This window comes from Schistocerca nitens, unplaced genomic scaffold, assembly GCF_023898315.1.
Source record: "Schistocerca nitens isolate TAMUIC-IGC-003100 unplaced genomic scaffold, iqSchNite1.1 HiC_scaffold_468, whole genome shotgun sequence".
Taxonomy (NCBI): Eukaryota; Metazoa; Arthropoda; class Insecta; order Orthoptera; family Acrididae; genus Schistocerca; species Schistocerca nitens.
Window position 1 is genome coordinate 4,737,861 of NW_026046001.1, and position 20,093 is coordinate 4,757,953.

Sequence of the window (20,093 nt, forward strand, 5' to 3'; positions counted from 1 at the left end):
ATAGGTATCGATATATAATGATAAGTATCGATATATAATGAAAGGTATCGATATATAATAAAAAGTATCGATATATAATGAAAGGTATCGATATATAATAAAAAGTATCGATATATAATGAAAAGTATCGAAAAGATATCGAAAAGTATCGAAAAGATATCGAAAAGTATCGAAAAGTATCGAAAAGATATCGAAAAGTATCGAAAAGATCGAAGAAAAGATATCGAAAAGTATCGTTATATCGATAAGTATCGATATATCGAAAAGTATCGATATATCGATAAGTATTGATATATCCGATATATCGATAAGTATCGATATATCGAAAAGTATCGATAAATCTATAAGTATCGATAAATCGATAAGTATCGATATAACGAAAAGTATCGATATATCGAAAAGTATCGATATATCGAAAAGTATCGATATATCTAAAAGTATCGATACATCGAAAAGTATCGATATATCGAAAAGTATCGATATATCGATAAGTATCGATAAGATATCGAAAAGTATCGATATATCGAAAAGTATCGATATATCGAAAAGTATCGATGTATCGATAAGTACCGATATATCGAAAAGTATCGAAAAGATATCGATAAGTACCGAAAAGATATCGATAAGTACCGAAAAGATATCGAAAAGTATCGATATATATCGAAAAGTATCTATATATAAGGAAAAGTATCGATATATAAGCAAAAGTATCGATATATAATGAAAAGTATCGATATATAATGAAAAGTATCGATATATAATGAAAAGTATCGATATATAATGAAAACTATCGATATATAATGAAAAGTATCGAAAAGATATCGAAAAGTATCGAAAAGGTATCGAAAAGTATCGAAAAGATATCGAAAAGTATCGAAAAGATATCGAAAAGTATCGATATATCGAAAAGTATCGATATATCGATAAGTATCGATATATCGAAAAGTATCGATATATCGAAAAGTATCGATATATCGATAAGTATCGACATATCGAAAAGTGTCGATATATCGAAAAGTATCGATATATCGAAAAGTATCGATATATCGTAAAGTATCGATATATCGAAAAGTACCGATATATCGAAAAGTACCGAAAAGATATCGAAAAGTACCGAAAAGATATCGAAAAGTACCGAAAAGATATCCAAAAGTACCGAAAAGATATCGAAAAGTACCGAAAAGGTATCGAAAAGTACCGAAAATATATCGAAAAGTATCGAAAAGATATCGAAAAGTATCGAAAAGATATCGAAAAGTTTCGAAAAGATATCGAAAAGTATCTATATATAATGAAAAGTATCTATATATAATAAAAAGTATCGATATATAATGAAAAGTATCGATATATAATGAAAAGTATCGAAAAGATATCGATAAGTATCGAAAAGATATCGATAAGTATCGTAAAGATATCGATAAGTATCGAAAAGATATAGATAAGTATCGAAAAGGTATCGATAAGTATCGAAAAGATATCGAAAAGTATCGAAAAGATATCGAAAAGTATCGAAAAGACATCGAAAAGTATCGAAAAGATATCGAAAAGATATCGAAAAGTATCGAAAAGATATCGAAAAGTATCGAAAAGATATCGAAAAGTATCTATATATATCGAAAAGTATCTATATATATCGAAAAGTATCTATATTTATCGAAAAGTATCTATATATAATGAAAAGTATCGATATATAATTAAAAGTATCGATATATAATGAAAAGTATCGATATATAATGATAAGTATCGATATATAATGATAAGTATCGATATATAAGTACCGAAAAGATATCGAAAAGTACCGAAAAGATATCGAAAAGTACCGAAAAGATATCGAAAAGTATCGAAAAGATATCGAAAAGTATCGAAAAGATATCGAAAAGTATCGATATATCGATAAGTATCGAAAAGATATCGAAAAGTATCGATATATCGATAAGTATCGATATATCGAAAAGTATCGATATATCGAAAAGTATCGATATAACGAAAAGTATCGATATATCGATAAGTATCGATATATCGATAAGTATCGATATATCGATAAGTATCGATATATCGATAAGTATCGATATATCGATAAGTATCGATATATCGATAAGTATCGATATATCGATAAGTATCGATTTATCGATAAGTATCGATATATCGATAAGTATCGATATATATAAAAATATCGATATATCGTAAAGTATCGATATATCGAAAAGTATCGATATATCGATAAGTATCGATATATCGATAAGTATCGATATATCGAAAAGTATCGATATATCGATAAGTATCGATATATCGAAAAGTATCGATATATCGATAAGTATCGATATATCGATAAGTATCGATATATCGATAAGTACCGAAAAATTATCGAAAAGTACCGAAAAGATATCGAAAAGTACCGAAAAGATATCGAAAAGTACCGAAAAGATATCGAAAAGTACCGAAAAGATATCAAAAAGTACCAAAAAGATATCGAAAAGTACCGAAAAGATATCGAAAAGTACCGAAAAGATTTCGAAAAGTACCGAAAAGATATCGAAAAGTACCGAAAAGATATCGAAAAGTACCGAAAATATATCGAAAAGTACCGAAAAGATATCGAAAAGTACCGAAAAGATATCGAAAAGTACCGAAAAGATATCGAAAAGTACCGAAAAGATATCGACAAGTACCGAAAAGATATCGAAAAGTACCGAAAAGATATCGAAAAGTATCGAAAAGATATCGAAAAGTATCGTTAAGATATCGAAAAGTATCGTAAAGATATCGAAAAGTATCGAAAAGATATCGAAAAGTATCAATGTATCGATAAGTATCGATATATCGATAAGTATCGATATATCGAAAAGTATCGATATATCGATAAGTATCGATATATCGAAAAGTATCGATATATCGAAATGTATCGATATATCGAAAAGTATCGATATATCGATAAGGATCGATATATCGAAAAGTATCGATATATCGATAAGTATCCATATATCAATAAGTATCGATATATCGAAATATCGATTTATATATATATATATATATATATATATATATATCGATATATCGATAAGTATAAGTATATATCGAAAAGTATCGATATATCGATAAGTATCGATATATCGAAAAGTAACGATATATCGAAAAGTATCGATATATCGATAAGTATCGATATATCGAAAAGTATCGATATATCGATAAGTATCGATATATCGATAAGTATCGATACATCGATAAGTATCGATATATGGAGAAGTATCGATATAACGAGAAGTATCGATATATCGAAAAGTATCAATATATCGAATAGTATTGATATATCGATAAGTATCGATGTATCGAAAAGTATCCATCGATAAGTATCGATAAGTATCGATATATCGATAAGTATCGATGTATCGAAAAGTATCGATATATCGAAAAGTATCGATGTATCGAAAAGTATCGATATATCGAAAAGTATCGATATATCGAAAAGTATCGATATATCGAAAAGTATCGATATATCGAAAAGTACCGATATATCGATAAGTACCGATATATCGAAAAGTACCGAAAAGATATCGAAAAGTATCGAAAAGATATCGAAAAGTATCGAAAAGATATCGAAAAGTAGCGAAATAATATCGAAAAGTATCGAAAAGATATCGAAAAGTATCGAAAAGATATCGAAAAGTATCGAAAAGATATCGAAAAGTGTCTATATATAATGAAAAGTATCTATATATAATAAAAAGTATCGATATATAAGGAAAAGTATCGATATATAATGTGAAAAGTATCGAAAAGATATCGATAAGTATCGAAAAGATATCGATAAGTATCGAAAAGATATCGATAAGTATCGAAAAGATATCGATAAGTATCGAAAAGATATAGATAAGTTTCAAAAAGATATCGAAAAGTATCGAAAAGACATCGAAAAGTATCGAAAAGTTATCGAAAAGTATCGAAAAGATATCGAAAAGTATCGAAAAGTTATCGAAAAGTATCGAAAAGATATCGAAAAGTATCGAAAAGATATCGAAAAGTATCGAAAAGATATCGAAAAGTATCGAAAAGATATCGAAAAGTATCTATATATATCGAAAAGTATCTATATATATCGAAAAGTATATATATATATCGAAAAGTATCTATATATAATGAAAAGTATCGATATATAATTAAAAGTATCGATATATAATTAAAAGTATCGATATATAATGATAAGTATCGATATATAATGATAAGTATCGATATATAAGTACCGAAAAGATATCGAAAAGTACCGAAAAGATATCGAAAAGTACCGAAAAGATATCGAAAAGTATCGAAAAGATATCGAAAAGTATCGAAAATATATCGAAAAGTATCGAAAAGATATCAAAAAGTATCGATATATCGATAAGTATCGAAAAGATATCGAAAAGTATCGATATATCGATAAGTATCGATATATCGAAAAGTATCGATATATCGAAAAGTATCGATATAACGAAAAGTATCGATATATCGAAAAGTATCGATATATCGATAAGTATCGATATATCGAAAAGTATCGATATATCGATAAGTATCGATATATCGAAAAGTATCGATATATCGATAAGTATCCATATATCGATAAGTATCGATATATCGATAAGTATCGATATATCGATCGATAAGTATCGATATATCGAAAAGTATCGATATATCGATAAGTATCCATATATCAATAAGTATCGATATATCGATATATCGCTAAGTATCGATAAATCGATAAGTATCGATATATCGAAAAGTATCGATATATCGAAAAGTATCGATATATCGATAAGTATCGATATATCGATAAGTATCGATATATCGAGAAGTATCGATTTATCGAAAAGTATCGATATATCGAAAAGTATCGATATATCGAGAAGTATCGATTTATGGAAAAGTATCGATATATAGAAAAGTATCGATATATCGAAAAGTATCGATATATCCGATATATCGATAAGAATCGATACATCGAAAACTATCGATATATCGAAAAGTATCGATATATCGAAAACTATCGATATTTCGAAAAGTATCGATATATCGAAAAGTATCGATATATCGATAAGTATCGATAAGATATCGAAAAGTACCGATAAGATATCGAAAAGTACCGAAAAGATATCGAAAAGTATCGATATATATCGAATAGTATCGATATATATCGAAAAGTATTGATATATATCGAAAAGTATCTATATATAAGGATAAGTATCGATATATAAGGAAAACTATCGATATATAATGAAAAGTATCGATATATAATGAAAAGTATCGATATATAATGATAAGTATGGATATATAATGATAAGTATCGATATATAATGATAAGTATCGATATATAATGATAAGTATCGATATATAAAGATAAGTATCGATATATAATAAAATGTATCGATATATAATGAAAAGTATCGAAAAGATATCGAAAAGTATCGAAAAGATATCGAAAAGTATCGAAAAGATATCGAAAAGTATCATAAAGATCGAAAAGTATCGAAAAGATATCGAAAAGTATCGATATATCGAAAAGTATCGATATATCGAAAAGTATCGATATATCGATAAGTATCGATATATCCGATATATCGATAAGTATCGATATATCGAAAACTATCGATATATCGAAAAGTATTGATATATCGAAAAGTATCGATATATCGAAAAGTATCGATATATCGAAAAGTATCGATATATCGGTAAGTATCGATATATCGATAAGTATCGATATATCGAAAAGTATCGATATATCGAAAAGTATCGATATATCGATAAGTATCGATATATCGATAAGTATCGATATATCGAAAAGTATCGATATATCGATAAGTATCGATATATCGCAAAGTATCGATATATCGATAAGTATCGATACATCGATAAGTATCGATATGTCGATAAGTATCTATATATCGATAAGTACAGAAAAGGTATCGAAAAGTACCGAAAAGATATCGAAAAGTACCGGAAAGATATCGAAAAGTACCGAAAAGATATCGAAAAGTACCGAAAAGATATCGAAAAGTACCGAAAAGATATCGAAAAGTATCGAAAAGATATCGAAAAGTATCGAAAAGATATCGAAAAGTATCGAAATGATATCGAAAAGTATCGAAAAGATATCGAAATGTATCGATATATCGAATAGTATCGATATATCGAATAGTATCATTATATCGATAAGTATCGATATATCGAAAAGTACCGATATATCGAAAAGTACCGATATATCGATAAGTATCGATATATCGTTAATTATCGATAAGTATCGATATATCGATATGTATCGATATTTCGATAAGTATCGATATATCGATAAGTATCGATATATCGATAAGAATCGATATGTCGATAAGTATCGATATATCGATAAGTATCGATATATCGAAAAGTATCGATATATCGAAAAGTATCGATATATCGTAAAGAATCGATATATCGTAAAGTATCGATATATCGAAAAGTACCGATATATCGAAAAGTACCGAAAAGATATCGAAAAGTATCGAAAAGTACCGAAAAGATATCGAAAAGTACCGAAAAGATATCCAAAAGTACCGAAAAGATATCGAAAAGTACCGAAAAGATATCGAAAAGTACCGAAAAGATATCGAAAAGTACCGAAAAATTTTCGAAAAGTATCGAAAAGATATCGATAAGTATCGAAAAGATATCGATAAGTATTTATATATAATGAAAAGTATCTATATATAATAAAAAGTATCGATATATAATGAAAAGTATCGATATATAATGAAAAGTATCGAAAAGATATCGATAAGTATCGAAATATATCGATAAGTATCGAAAAGATATCGATAAGTATCGAAAAGATATCGATAAGTATCGAAATTTTATAGATAAGTATCGAAAAGATATCGAAAAGTATCGAAAAGATATCGAAAAGTATCGAAAAGATATCGAAAAGTACCGAGAAGATATCGAAAAGTATCGAAAAGATATCGAAAAGTATCGAAAAGATATCGAAAAGTATCGAAAAGATATCGAAAAGTATCTATATATATCGAAAAGTATCTATATATATCGAAAAGTATCTATATATATCGAAAAGTATCTATATATAATGAAAAGTATCGATATATAATTAAAAGTATCGATATATAATGAAAAGTATCGATATATAATGATAAGTATCGATATATAATGATAAGTATCGATATATAAGTACCGAAAAGATATCGAAAAGTACCGAAAAGATATCGAAAAGTATCGAAAAGATATCGAAAAGTATCGAAAATATATCGAAAAGTATCGAAAAGATATCAAAAAGTATCGATATATCGATAAGTATCGAAAAGATATCGAAAAGTATCGATATATCGATAAGTATCGATATATCGAAAAGTATCGATATATCGAAAAGTATCGATATAACGAAAAGTATCGATATATCGAAAAGTATCGATATATCGATAAGTGTCGATATATCGAAAAGTATCGATATATCGATAAGTATCGATATATCGATAAGTATCGATATATCGAGAAGTATCGATTTATCGAAAAGTATCGATATATCGAAAAGTATCGATATATCGAGAAGTATCGATTTATGGAAAAGTATCGATATATAGAAAAGTATCGATATATCGAAAAGTATCGATATATCCGATATATCGATAAGAATCGATACATCGAAAACTATCGATATATCGAAAAGTATCGATATATCGAAAAGTATCGATATATCGAAAAGTATCGATATATCGATAAGTATCGATGTATCGAAAAGTATCGATGTATCGAAAAGTATCGATATATCGATAAGTATCGATACATCGAAAAGTATCGATATATCGATAAGTATCGATATATCGAAAAGTATCGATGTATCGAAAAGTATCGATATATCGATAAGTATCGATATATCGAAAAGTATCGATATATCGAAAAGTATCGATATATCTAATAGTATCGATATATCAAGAAGTATCGATGTATCGATAAGTATCGATATATCGAAAAGTATCGATATATCGATAAGTATCCATATATCGATAAGTATCGATATATCGATAAGTATCGATATATCGATCGATAAGTATCGATACATCGAAAAGTATCGATATATCGATAAGTATCGATAAATCGAAAAGTATCGATGTATCGAGAAGTATCGATATATCGATAAGTATCGATATATCGAAAAGTATCGATATATCGAGAAGTATCGATATATCGATAATAATCGATATATCGATAAGTATCGATATATCGATAAGTATCGATATATCGATAAGTATCCATATATCGATAAGTATCGATATATCGATAAGTATCGATATATCGATCGATAAGTATCGATACATCGAAAAGTATCGATATATCGATAAGTATCGATAAATCGAAAAGTATCGATGTATCGAAAAGTATCGATATATCGATAAGTATCGATATATCGAAAAGTATCGATATATCGAGAAGTATCGATATATCGATAATAATCGATATATCGATAAGTATCGATATATCGATAAGTATCGATATATCGATAAGTATCGATTTATCGATAAGTATCGATATATCGATAAGTATCGATATATAGAAAAATATCGATATATCGTAAAGTATCGATATATCGAAAAGTATCGATATATCGATAAGTATCGATATATCGATAAGTATCGATGTATCGAAAAGTATCGATATATCGATAAGTATCGATATATCGATAAGTATCGATATATCGATAAGTATCGATATATCGATAAGTACCGAAAAGATATCGAAAAGTACCGAAAAGATATCGAAAAGTACCGAAAAGATATCGAAAAGTACCGAAAAGATATCAAAAAGTACCGAAAAGATATCGAAAAGTACCGAAAAGATATCGAAAAGTACCGAAAAGATTTCGAAAAGTACCGAAAAGATATCGAAAAGTACCGAAAAGATATCGGAAAGTACCGAAAATATATCGAAAAGTACCGAAAAGATATCGAAAAGTACCGAAAAGATATCGAAAAGTACCGAAAAGATATCGAAAAGTACCGAAAAGATATCGAAAAGTACCGAAAAGATATCGAAAAGTACCGAAAAGATATCGACAAGTACCGAAAAGATATCGAAAAGTACCGAAAAGATATCGAAAAGTATCGAAAAGATATCGAAAAGTATCGTTAAGATATCGAAAAGTATCGTAAAGATATCGAAAAGTATCGAAAAGATATCGAAAAGTATCAATGTATCGATAAGTATCGATATATCGATAAGTATCGATATATCGAAAAGTATCGATATATCGATAAGTATCGATATATCGAAAAGTATCGATATATCGAAAAGTATCGATATATCGAAAAGTATCGATATATCGATAAGGATCGATATATCGAAAAGTATCGATATATCGATAAGTATCCATATATCAATAAGTATCGATATATCGAAATATCGATTTATATATATATATATCGATATATCGATAAGTATAAGTATATATCGATAAGTATCGATATATCGATAAGTATCGATATATCGAAAAGTATCGATATATCGAAAAGTATCGATATATCGATAAGTATCGATATATCGATAAGTATCGATATATCGATAAGTATCGATATATCGATAAGTATCGATATATCGATAAGTATCGATATATCGATAAGTATCGATATATGGAGAAGTATCGATATAACGAGAAGTATCGATATATCGAAAAGTATCAATATATCGAAAAGTATTGATATATCGATAAGTATCGATGTATCGAAAAGTATCCATATATCGAAAAGTATCAATATATCGAAAAGTATCGATATATCGAAAAGTATCGATATATCGATAAGTATCGATATATCGAGAGGTATCGATATATCGAAAAGTATCGATATATCGAAAAGTATCGATATATCGAAAATTATCGGTATATCGAAAAGTATCGATATATCGAAAAGTACCGATATATCGATAAGTACCGATATATCGAAAAGTACCGAAAAGATATCGAAAAGTATCGAAAAGATATCGAAAAGTAGCGATATAATATCGAAAAGTATCGAAAAGATATCGAAAAGTATCGAAAAGATATCGAAAAGTATCGAAAAGATATCGAAAAGTGTCTATATATAATGAAAAGTATCTATATATAATAAAAAGTATCGATATATAATGAAAAGTATCGATATATAATGTGAAAAGTATCGAAAAGATATCGATAAGTATCGAAAAGATATCGATAAGTATCGAAAAGATATCGATAAGTATCGAAAAGATATCGATAAGTATCGAAAAGATATAGATAAGTTTCGAAAAGATATCGAAAAGTATCGAAAAGACATCGAAAAGTATCGAAAAGTTATCGAAAAGTATCGAAAAGATATCGAAAAGTATCGAAAAGTTATCGAAAAGTATCGAAAAGATATCGAAAAGTATCGAAAAGATATCGAAAAGTATCGAAAAGATATCGAAAAGTATCTATATATATCGAAAAGTATCTATATATATCGAAAAGTATCTATATATATCGAAAAGTATCTATATATAATGAAAAGTATCGATATATAATTAAAAGTATCGATATATAATGAAAAGTATCGATATATAATGATAAGTATCGATATATAATGATAAGTATCGATATATAAGTACCGAAAAGATATCGAAAAGTACCGAAAAGATATCGAAAAGTACCGAAAAGATATCGAAAAGTATCGAAAAGATATCGAAAAGTATCGAAAAGATATCGAAAAGTATCGAAAAGATATCAAAAAGTATCGATATATCGATAAGTATCGAAAAGATATCGAAAAGTATCGATATATCGATAAGTATCGATAATTCGAAAAGTATCGATATATCGAAAACTATAGATATAACGAAAAGTATCGATATATCGAAAAGTATCGATATATCGATAAGTATCGATATATCGAAAAGTATCGATATATCGATAAGTATCGATATATCGATAAGTATCGATATATCGCAAAGTATCGATATATCGATAAGTATCGATATATCGGTAAGTACAGAAAAGATATCGAAAAGTACCGAAAAGATATCGATAAGTACCGGAATGATATCGAAAAGTACCGAAAAGATATCGAAAAGTACCGAAAAGATATCGAAAAGTACCGAAAAGATATCGAAAAGTACCGAAAAGATATCGAAAAGTACCGAAAAGATATCGAAAAGTACCGAAAAGATTTCGAAAAGTACCGAAAAGATATCGAAAAGTACCGAAAAGATATCGAAAAGTACCGAAAAGATATCGAAAATTACCGTAAAGATATCGAAAAGTACCGAAAAGATATCGAAAAGTACCGAAAAGATATCGAAAAGTACCGAAAAGATATCGACAAGTACCGAAAAGATATCGACAAGTACCGAAAAGATATCGACAAGTACCGAAAAGATATCGAAAAGTACCGAAAAGATATCGAAAAGTACCGAAAAAATATCGAAAAGTATCGATATATCGAAAAGTATCGATATATCGAAAAGTATCGATATATCGATAAGTATCGATGTATCGAAAAGTATCGATGTATCGAAAAGTATCGATATATCGATAAGTATCGATACATCGAAAAGTATCGATATATCGATAAGTATCGATATATCGAAAAGTATCGATGTATCGAAAAGTATCGATATATCGATAAGTATCGATATATCGAAAAGTATCGATATATCGAAAAGTATCGATATATCTAATAGTATCGATATAACGAAAAGTATCGATATATCGAAAAGTATCGATATATCGATAAGTATCGATATATCGAAAAGTATCGATATATCGATAAGTATCGATATATCGAAAAGTATCGATATATCGATAAGTATCCATATATCGATAAGTATCGATATATCGATAAGTATCGATATATCGATCGATAAGTATCGATATATCGAAAAGTATCGATATATCGATAAGTATCCATATATCAATAAGTATCGATATATCGATATATCGATAAGTATCGATAAATCGATAAGTATCGATATATCGAAAAGTATCGATATATCGAAAAGTATCGATATATCGATAAGTATCGATATATCGAAAAGTATCGATATATCGATAAGTATCCATATATCGATAAGTATCGATATATCGATAAGTATCGATATATCGATCGATAAGTATCGATATATCGAAAAGTATCGATATATCGATAAGTATCCATATATCAATAAGTATCGATATATCGATATATCGATAAGTATCGATAAATCGATAAGTATCGATATATCGAAAAGTATCGATATATCGAAAAGTATCGATATATCGATAAGTATCGATATATCGATAAGTATCGATATATCGATAAGTATCGATATATCGAGAAGTATCGATTTATCGAAAAGTATCGATATATCGAAAAGTATCGATATATCGAGAAGTATCGATTTATGGAAAAGTATCGATATATAGAAAAGTATCGATATATCGAAAAGTATCGATATATCCGATATATCGATAAGAATCGATACATCGAAAACTATCGATATATCGAAAAGTATCGATATATCGAAAACTATCGATATTTCGAAAAGTATCGATATATCGAAAAGTATCGATATATCGATAAGTATCGATAAGATATCGAAAAGTACCGATAAGATATCGAAAAGTACCGAAAAGATATCGAAAAGTATCGATATATATCGAATAGTATCGATATATATCGAAAAGTATTGATATATATCGAAAAGTATCTATATATAAGGAAAAGTATCGATATATAAGGAAAACTATCGATATATAATGAAAAGTATCGATATATAATGAAAAGTATCGATATATAATGATAAGTATGGATATATAATGATAAGTATCGATATATAATGATAAGTATCGATATATAATGATAAGTATCGATATATAAAGATAAGTATCGATATATAATAAAATGTATCGATATATAATGAAAAGTATCGAAAAGATATCGAAAAGTATCGAAAAGATATCGAAAAGTATCGAAAAGATATCGAAAAGTATCATAAAGATCGAAAAGTATCGAAAAGATATCGAAAAGTATCGATATATCGAAAAGTATCGATATATCGAAAAGTATCGATATATCGATAAGTATCGATATATCCGATATATCGATAAGTATCGATATATCGAAAACTATCGATATATCGAAAAGTATTGATATATCGAAAAGTATCGATATATCGAAAAGTATCGATATATCGAAAAGCATCGATATATCGGTAAGTATCGATATATCGATAAGTATCGATATATCGAAAAGTATCGATATATCGAAAAGTATCGATATATCGATAAGTATCGATATATCGATAAGTATCGATATATCGAAAAGTATCGATATATCGATAAGTATCGATATATCGCAAAGTATCGATATATCGATAAGTATCGATACATCGATAAGTATCGATATGTCGATAAGTATCTATATATCGATAAGTACAGAAAAGGTATCGAAAAGTACCGAAAAGATATCGAAAAGTACCGGAAAGATATCGAAAAGTACCGAAAAGATATCGAAAAGTACCGAAAAGATATCGAAAAGTACCGAAAAGATATCGAAAAGTATCGAAAAGATATCGAAAAGTATCGAAAAGATATCGAAAAGTATCGAAATGATATCGAAAAGTATCGAAAAGATATCGAAATGTATCGATATATCGAATAGTATCGATATATCGAATAGTATCATTATATCGATAAGTATCGATATAAAGAAAAGTACCGATATATCGAAAAGTACCGATATATCGATAAGTATCGATATATCGTTAATTATCGATAAGTATCGATATATCGATATGTATCGATATTTCGATAAGTATCGATATATCGATAAGTATCGATATATCGATAAGAATCGATATGTCGATAAGTATCGATATATCGATAAGTATCGATATATCGAAAAGTATCGATATATCGAAAAGTATCGATATATCGTAAAGAATCGATATATCGTAAAGTATCGATATATCGAAAAGTACCGATATATCGAAAAGTACCGAAAAGATATCGAAAAGTATCGAAAAGTACCGAAAAGATATCGAAAAGTACCGAAAAGATATCCAAAAGTACCGAAAAGATATCGAAAAGTACCGAAAAGATATCGAAAAGTACCGAAAAGATATCGAAAAGTACCGAAAAATTTTCGAAAAGTATCGAAAAGATATCGATAAGTATCGAAAAGATATCGATAAGTATTTATATATAATGAAAAGTATCTTTATATAATAAAAAGTATCGATATATAATGAAAAGTATCGATATATAATGAAAAGTATCGAAAAGATATCGATAAGTATCGAAATATATCGATAAGTATCGAAAAGATATCGATAAGTATCGAAAAGATATCGATAAGTATCGAAATTTTATAGATAAGTATCGAAAAGATATCGAAAAGTATCGAAAAGATATCGAAAAGTATCGAAAAGACATCGAAAAGTATCGAAAAGATATCGAAAAGATATCGAAAAGTATCGAAAAGATATCGAAAAGTATCGAAAAGATATCGAAAAGTACCGAAAAAATATCGAAAAGTATCGATATATCGAAAAGTATCCATCGATAAGTATCGATGTATCGAAATGTATCGATATATCGAAAAGTATCGATGTATCGAAAAGTATCGATAAATCGAAAAGTATCGATATATCGAAAAGTATCGATATATCGAAAGGTATCGATATATCGAAAAGTACCGATATATCGATAAGTACCGATATATCGAAAAGTACCGAAAAGATATCGAAAAGTATCGAAAAGATATCGAAAAGTATCGAAAAGATATCGAAAAGTAGCGAAATAATATCGAAAAGTATCGAAAAGATATCGAAAAGTATCGAAAAGATATCGAAAAGTATCGAAAAGATATCGAAAAGTGTCTATATATAATGAAAAGTATCTATATATAATAAAAAGTATCGATATATAAGGAAAAGTATCGATATATAATGTGAAAAGTATCGAAAAGATATCGATAAGTATCGAAAAGATATCGATAAGTATCGAAAAGATATCGATAAGTATCGAAAAGATATAGATAAGTTTCAAAAAGATATCGAAAAGTATCGAAAAGACATCGAAAAGTATCGAAAAGTTATCGAAAAGTATCGAAAAGATATCGAAAAGTATCGAAAAGTTATCGAAAAGTATCGAAAAGATATCGAAAAGTATCGAAAAGATATCGAAAAGTATCGAAAAGATATCGAAAAGTATCTATATATATCGAAAAGTATCTATATATATCGAAAAGTATATATATATATCGAAAAGTATCTATATATAATGAAAAGTATCGATATATAATTAAAAGTATCGATATATAATTAAAAGTATCGATATATAATGATAAGTATCGATATATAATGATAAGTATCGATATATAAGTACCGAAAAGATATCGAAAAGTACCGAAAAGATATCGAAAAGTACCGAAAAGATATCGAAAAGTATCGAAAAGATATCGAAAAGTATCGAAAATATATCGAAAAGTATCGAAAAGATATCAAAAAGTATCGATATATCGATAAGTTTCGAAAAGATATCGAAAAGTATCGATATATCGATAAGTATCGATATATCGAAAAGTATCGATATATCGAAAAGTATCGATATAACGAAAAGTATCGATATATCGAAAAGTATCGATATATCGATAAGTATCGATATATCGAAAAGTATCGATATATCGATAAGTATCGATATATCGAAAAGTATCGATATATCGATAAGTATCCATATATCGATAAGTATCGATATATCGATAAGTATCGATATATCGATCGATAAGTATCGATATATCGAAAAGTATCGATATATCGATAAGTATCCATATATCAATAAGTATCGATATATCGATATATCGATAAGTATCGATAAATCGATAAGTATCGATATATCGAAAAGTATCGATATATCGAAAAGTATCGATATATCGATAAGTATCGATATATCGATAAGTATCGATATATCGATAAGTATCGATATATCGAGAAGTATCGATTTATCGAAAAGTATCGATATATCGAAAAGTATCGATATATCGAGAAGTATCGATTTATGGAAAAGTATCGATATATAGAAAAGTATCGATATATCGAAAAGTATCGATATATCCGATATATCGATAAGAATCGATACATCGAAAACTATCGATATATCGAAAAGTATCGATATATCGAAAACTATCGATATTTCGAAAAGTATCGATATATCGAAAAGTATCGATATATCGATAAGTATCGATAAGATATCGAAAAGTACCGATAAGATATCGAAAAGTACCGAAAAGATATCGAAAAGTATCGATATATATCGAATAGTATCGATATATATCGAAAAGTATTGATATATATCGAAAAGTATCTATATATAAGGAAAAGTATCGATATATAAGGAAAACTATCGATATATAATGAAAAGTATCGATATATAATGAAAAGTATCGATATATAATGATAAGTATGGATATATAATGATAAGTATCGATATATAATGATAAGTATCGATATATAATGATAAGTATCGATATATAAAGATAAGTATCGATATATAATAAAATGTATCGATATATAATGAAAAGTATCGAAAAGATATCGAAAAGTATCGAAAAGATATCGAAAAGTATCGAAAAGATATCGAAAAGTATCATAAAGATCGAAAAGTATCGAAAAGATATCGAAAAGTATCGATATATCGAAAAGTATCGATATATCGATAAGTATCGATATATCCGATATATCGATAAGTATCGATATATCGAAAACTATCGATATATCGAAAAGTATTGATATATCGAAAAGTATCGATATATCGAAAAGTATCGATATATCGAAAAGTATCGATATATCGGTAAGTATCGATATATCGATAAGTATCGATATATCGAAAAGTATCGATATATCGAAAAGTATCGATATATCGATAAGTATCGATATATCGATAAGTATCGATATATCGAAAAGTATCGATATATCGATAAGTATCGATATATCGCAAAGTATCGATATATCGATAAGTATCGATACATCGATAAGTATCGATATGTCGATAAGTATCTATATATCGATAAGTACAGAAAAGGTATCGAAAAGTACCGAAAAGATATCGAAAATACCGGAAAGATATCGAAAAGTACCGAAAAGATATCGAAAAGTACCGAAAAGATATCGAAAAGTACCGAAAAGATATCGAAAAGTATCGAAAAGATATCGAAAAGTATCGAAAAGATACGAAAAGATATCGATAAGTATCGAAAAGATATCGATAAGTATCGAAATTTTATAGATAAGTATCGAAAAGATATCGAAAAGTATCGAAAAGATATCGAAAAGTATCGAAAAGACATCGAAAAGTATCGAAAAGATATCGAAAAGATATCGAAAAGTATCGAAAAGATATCGAAAAGTATCGAAAAGATATCGAAAAGTACCGAAAAAATATCGAAAAGTATCGATATATCGAAAAGTATCGATATATCGAAAAGTATCGATATATCGATAAGTATCGATGTATCGAAAAGTATCGATGTATCGAAAAGTATCGATATATCGATAAGTATCGATACATCGAAAAGTATCGATATATCGATAAGTATCGATATATCGAAAAGTATCGATGTATCGAAAAGTATCGATATATCGATAAGTATCGATATATCGAAAAGTATCGATATATCGAAAAGTATCGATATATCTAATAGTATCGATATATCAAGAAGTATCGATGTATAGAAAAGTATCGATATATCGAAAAGTATCGATATATCGAAAAGAATCGATATATCGATAAATATCGATATATCGAAAAGTACCGAAAAGATATCGATAAGTACCGAAAAGATATCGATAAGTACCGAAAAGATATCGATAAGTACCGAAAAGATATCTAAAAGTACCGAAAAGATATCTAAAAATACCGAAAAGATATCGAAAAGTACCGAAAAGATATCGAAAAGTACCGAGAAGATATCGAAAAGTATCGAAAAGATATCGAAAAGTATCGAAAAGATATCGAAAAGTATCGAAAAGATATCGAAAAGTATCTATATATATCGAAAAGTATCTATATATATCGAAAAGTATCTATATATATCGAAAAGTATCTATATATAATGAAAAGTATCGATATATAATTAAAAGTATCGATATATAATGAAAAGTATCGATATATAATGATAAGTATCGATATATAATGATAAGTATCGATATATAAGTACCGAAAAGATATCGAAAAGTACCGAAAAGATATCGAAAAGTATCGAAAAGATATCGAAAAGTATCGAAAATATATCGAAAAGTATCGAAAAGATATCAAAAAGTATCGATATATCGATAAGTATCGAAAAGATATCGAAAAGTATCGATATATCGATAAGTATCGATATATCGAAAAGTATCGATATATCGAAAAGTATCGATATAACGAAAAGTATCGATATATCGAAAAGTATCGATATATCGATAAGTATCGATATATCGAAAAGTATCGATATATCGATAAGTATCGATATATCGAAAAGTATCGATATATCGATAAGTATCCATATATCGATAAGTATCGATATATCGATAAGTATCGATATATCGATCGATAAGTATCGATACATCGAAAAGTATCGATATATCGATAAGTATCGATAAATCGAAAAGTATCGATGTATCGAGAAGTATCGATATATCGATAAGTATCGATATATCGAAAAGTATCGATATATCGAGAAGTATCGATATATCGATAATAATCGATATATCGATAAGTATCGATATATCGATAAGTATCGATATATCGATAAGTATCCATATATCGATAAGTATCGATATATCGATAAGTATCGATATATCGATCGATAAGTATCGATACATCGAAAAGTATCGATATATCGATAAGTATCGATAAATCGAAAAGTATCGATGTATCGAAAAGTATCGATATATCGATAAGTATCGATATATCGAAAAGTATCGATATCTCGAGAAGTATCGATATATCGATAATAATCGATATATCGATAAGTATCGATATATCGATAAGTATCGATATATCGATAAGTATCGATTTATCGATAAGTATCGATATATCGATAAGTATCGATATATAGAAAAATATCGATATATCGTAAAGTATCGATATATCGAAAAGTATCGATATATCGATAAGTATCGATATATCGATAAGTATCGATGTATCGAAAAGTATCGATATATCGATAAGTATCGATATATCGATAAGTATCGATATATCGATAAGTATCGATATATCGATAAGTACCGAAAAGATATCGAAAAGTACCGAAAAGATATCGAAAAGTACCGAAAAGATATCGAAAAGTACCGAAAAGATATCGAAAAGTACCGAAAAGATATCAAAAAGTACCGAAAAGATATCGAAAAGTACCGAAAAGATATCGAAAAGTACCGAAAAGATTTCGAAAAGTACCGAAAAGATATCGAAAAGTACCGAAAAGATATCGAAAAGTACCGAAAATATATCGAAAAGTACCGAAAAGATATCGAAAAGTACCGAAAAGATATCGAAAAGTACCGAAAAGATATCGAAAAGTACCGAAAAGATATCGAAAAGTACCGAAAAGATATCGACAAGTACCGAAAAGATATCGAAAAGTACCGAAAAGATATCGAAAAGTATCGAAAAGATATCGAAAAGTATCGTTAAGATATCGAAAAGTATCGTAAAGATATCGAAAAGTATCGAAAAGATATCGAAAAGTATCAATGTATCGATAAGTATCGATATATCGATAAGTATCGATATATCGAAAAGTATCGATATATCGATAAGTATCGATATATCGAAAAGTATCGATATATCGAAAAGTATCGATATATCGAAAAGTATCGATATATCGATAAGGATCGATATATCGAAAAGTATCGATATATCGATAAGTATCCATATATCAATAAGTATCGATATATCGAAATATCGATTTATATATATATATATATCGATATATCGATAAGTATAAGTATATATCGATAAGTATCGATATATCGATAAGTGTCGATATATCGAAAAGTATCGATATATCGAAAAGTATCGATATATCGATAAGTATCGATATATCGATAAGTATCGATATATCGATAAGTATCGA

The 20,093-nt window shown here is 27.8% G+C and overlaps 2 protein-coding genes across 2 annotated transcripts; both read left to right on the forward strand.

Moving 5' to 3' along the window:
- The first annotated feature begins 800 nt into the window (after window positions 1-800).
- LOC126232286 (histone-lysine N-methyltransferase, H3 lysine-79 specific-like) lies at window positions 801-2,738 on the forward strand. The gene is made up of 4 exons (XM_049942572.1): window positions 801-839; window positions 1,112-1,298; window positions 1,340-1,620; window positions 2,373-2,738. The coding sequence occupies exons 1-4, from the start codon at window positions 801-803 to the stop codon at window positions 2,736-2,738; spliced, it is 873 nt and encodes a 290-aa protein (XP_049798529.1).
- A 6,900-nt stretch (window positions 2,739-9,638) lies between these two features.
- Window positions 9,639-19,651, forward strand: LOC126232287 (repetitive organellar protein-like). Its single transcript, XM_049942573.1, has 14 exons — window positions 9,639-9,700; window positions 9,918-10,057; window positions 10,172-10,453; window positions 10,595-10,790; window positions 10,995-11,447; window positions 13,418-13,639; window positions 13,939-14,192; window positions 14,353-14,514; window positions 14,949-15,209; window positions 15,351-15,489; window positions 16,560-16,697; window positions 17,055-17,443; window positions 17,902-18,056; window positions 19,265-19,651. The coding sequence occupies exons 1-14, from the start codon at window positions 9,639-9,641 to the stop codon at window positions 19,649-19,651; spliced, it is 3,240 nt and encodes a 1,079-aa protein (XP_049798530.1).
- The last annotated feature ends 442 nt before the right edge of the window (window positions 19,652-20,093 follow it).

Bases quoted from the DNA above. Each gene is read 5' to 3' on its own strand.
- LOC126232286 (XM_049942572.1), top strand. From the start codon at position 801: ATGAAAAGTATCGAAAAGATATCGAAAAGTATCGAAAAG. The intron at 1,299-1,339 runs GTATCTATATAT...TATAATGAAAAG, and splicing joins GTATCTATATATAATGAAAA to TATCGATATATAATGAAAAG. The intron at 1,621-2,372 runs GTATCTATATAT...ATTATCGAAAAG, and splicing joins GTATCTATATATATCGAAAA to TACCGAAAAGATATCGAAAA.
- LOC126232287 (XM_049942573.1), top strand. From the start codon at position 9,639: ATGGAGAAGTATCGATATAACGAGAAGTATCGATATATCGAAAAGTAT. The intron at 9,701-9,917 runs GTATTGATATAT...TATATCGAAAAG, and splicing joins AAGTATCAATATATCGAAAA to TACCGATATATCGATAAGTA. The intron at 14,515-14,948 runs GTATCGATATAT...AGTATCGAAAAG, and splicing joins TACCGAAAAAATATCGAAAA to ATATCGATAAGTATCGAAAA.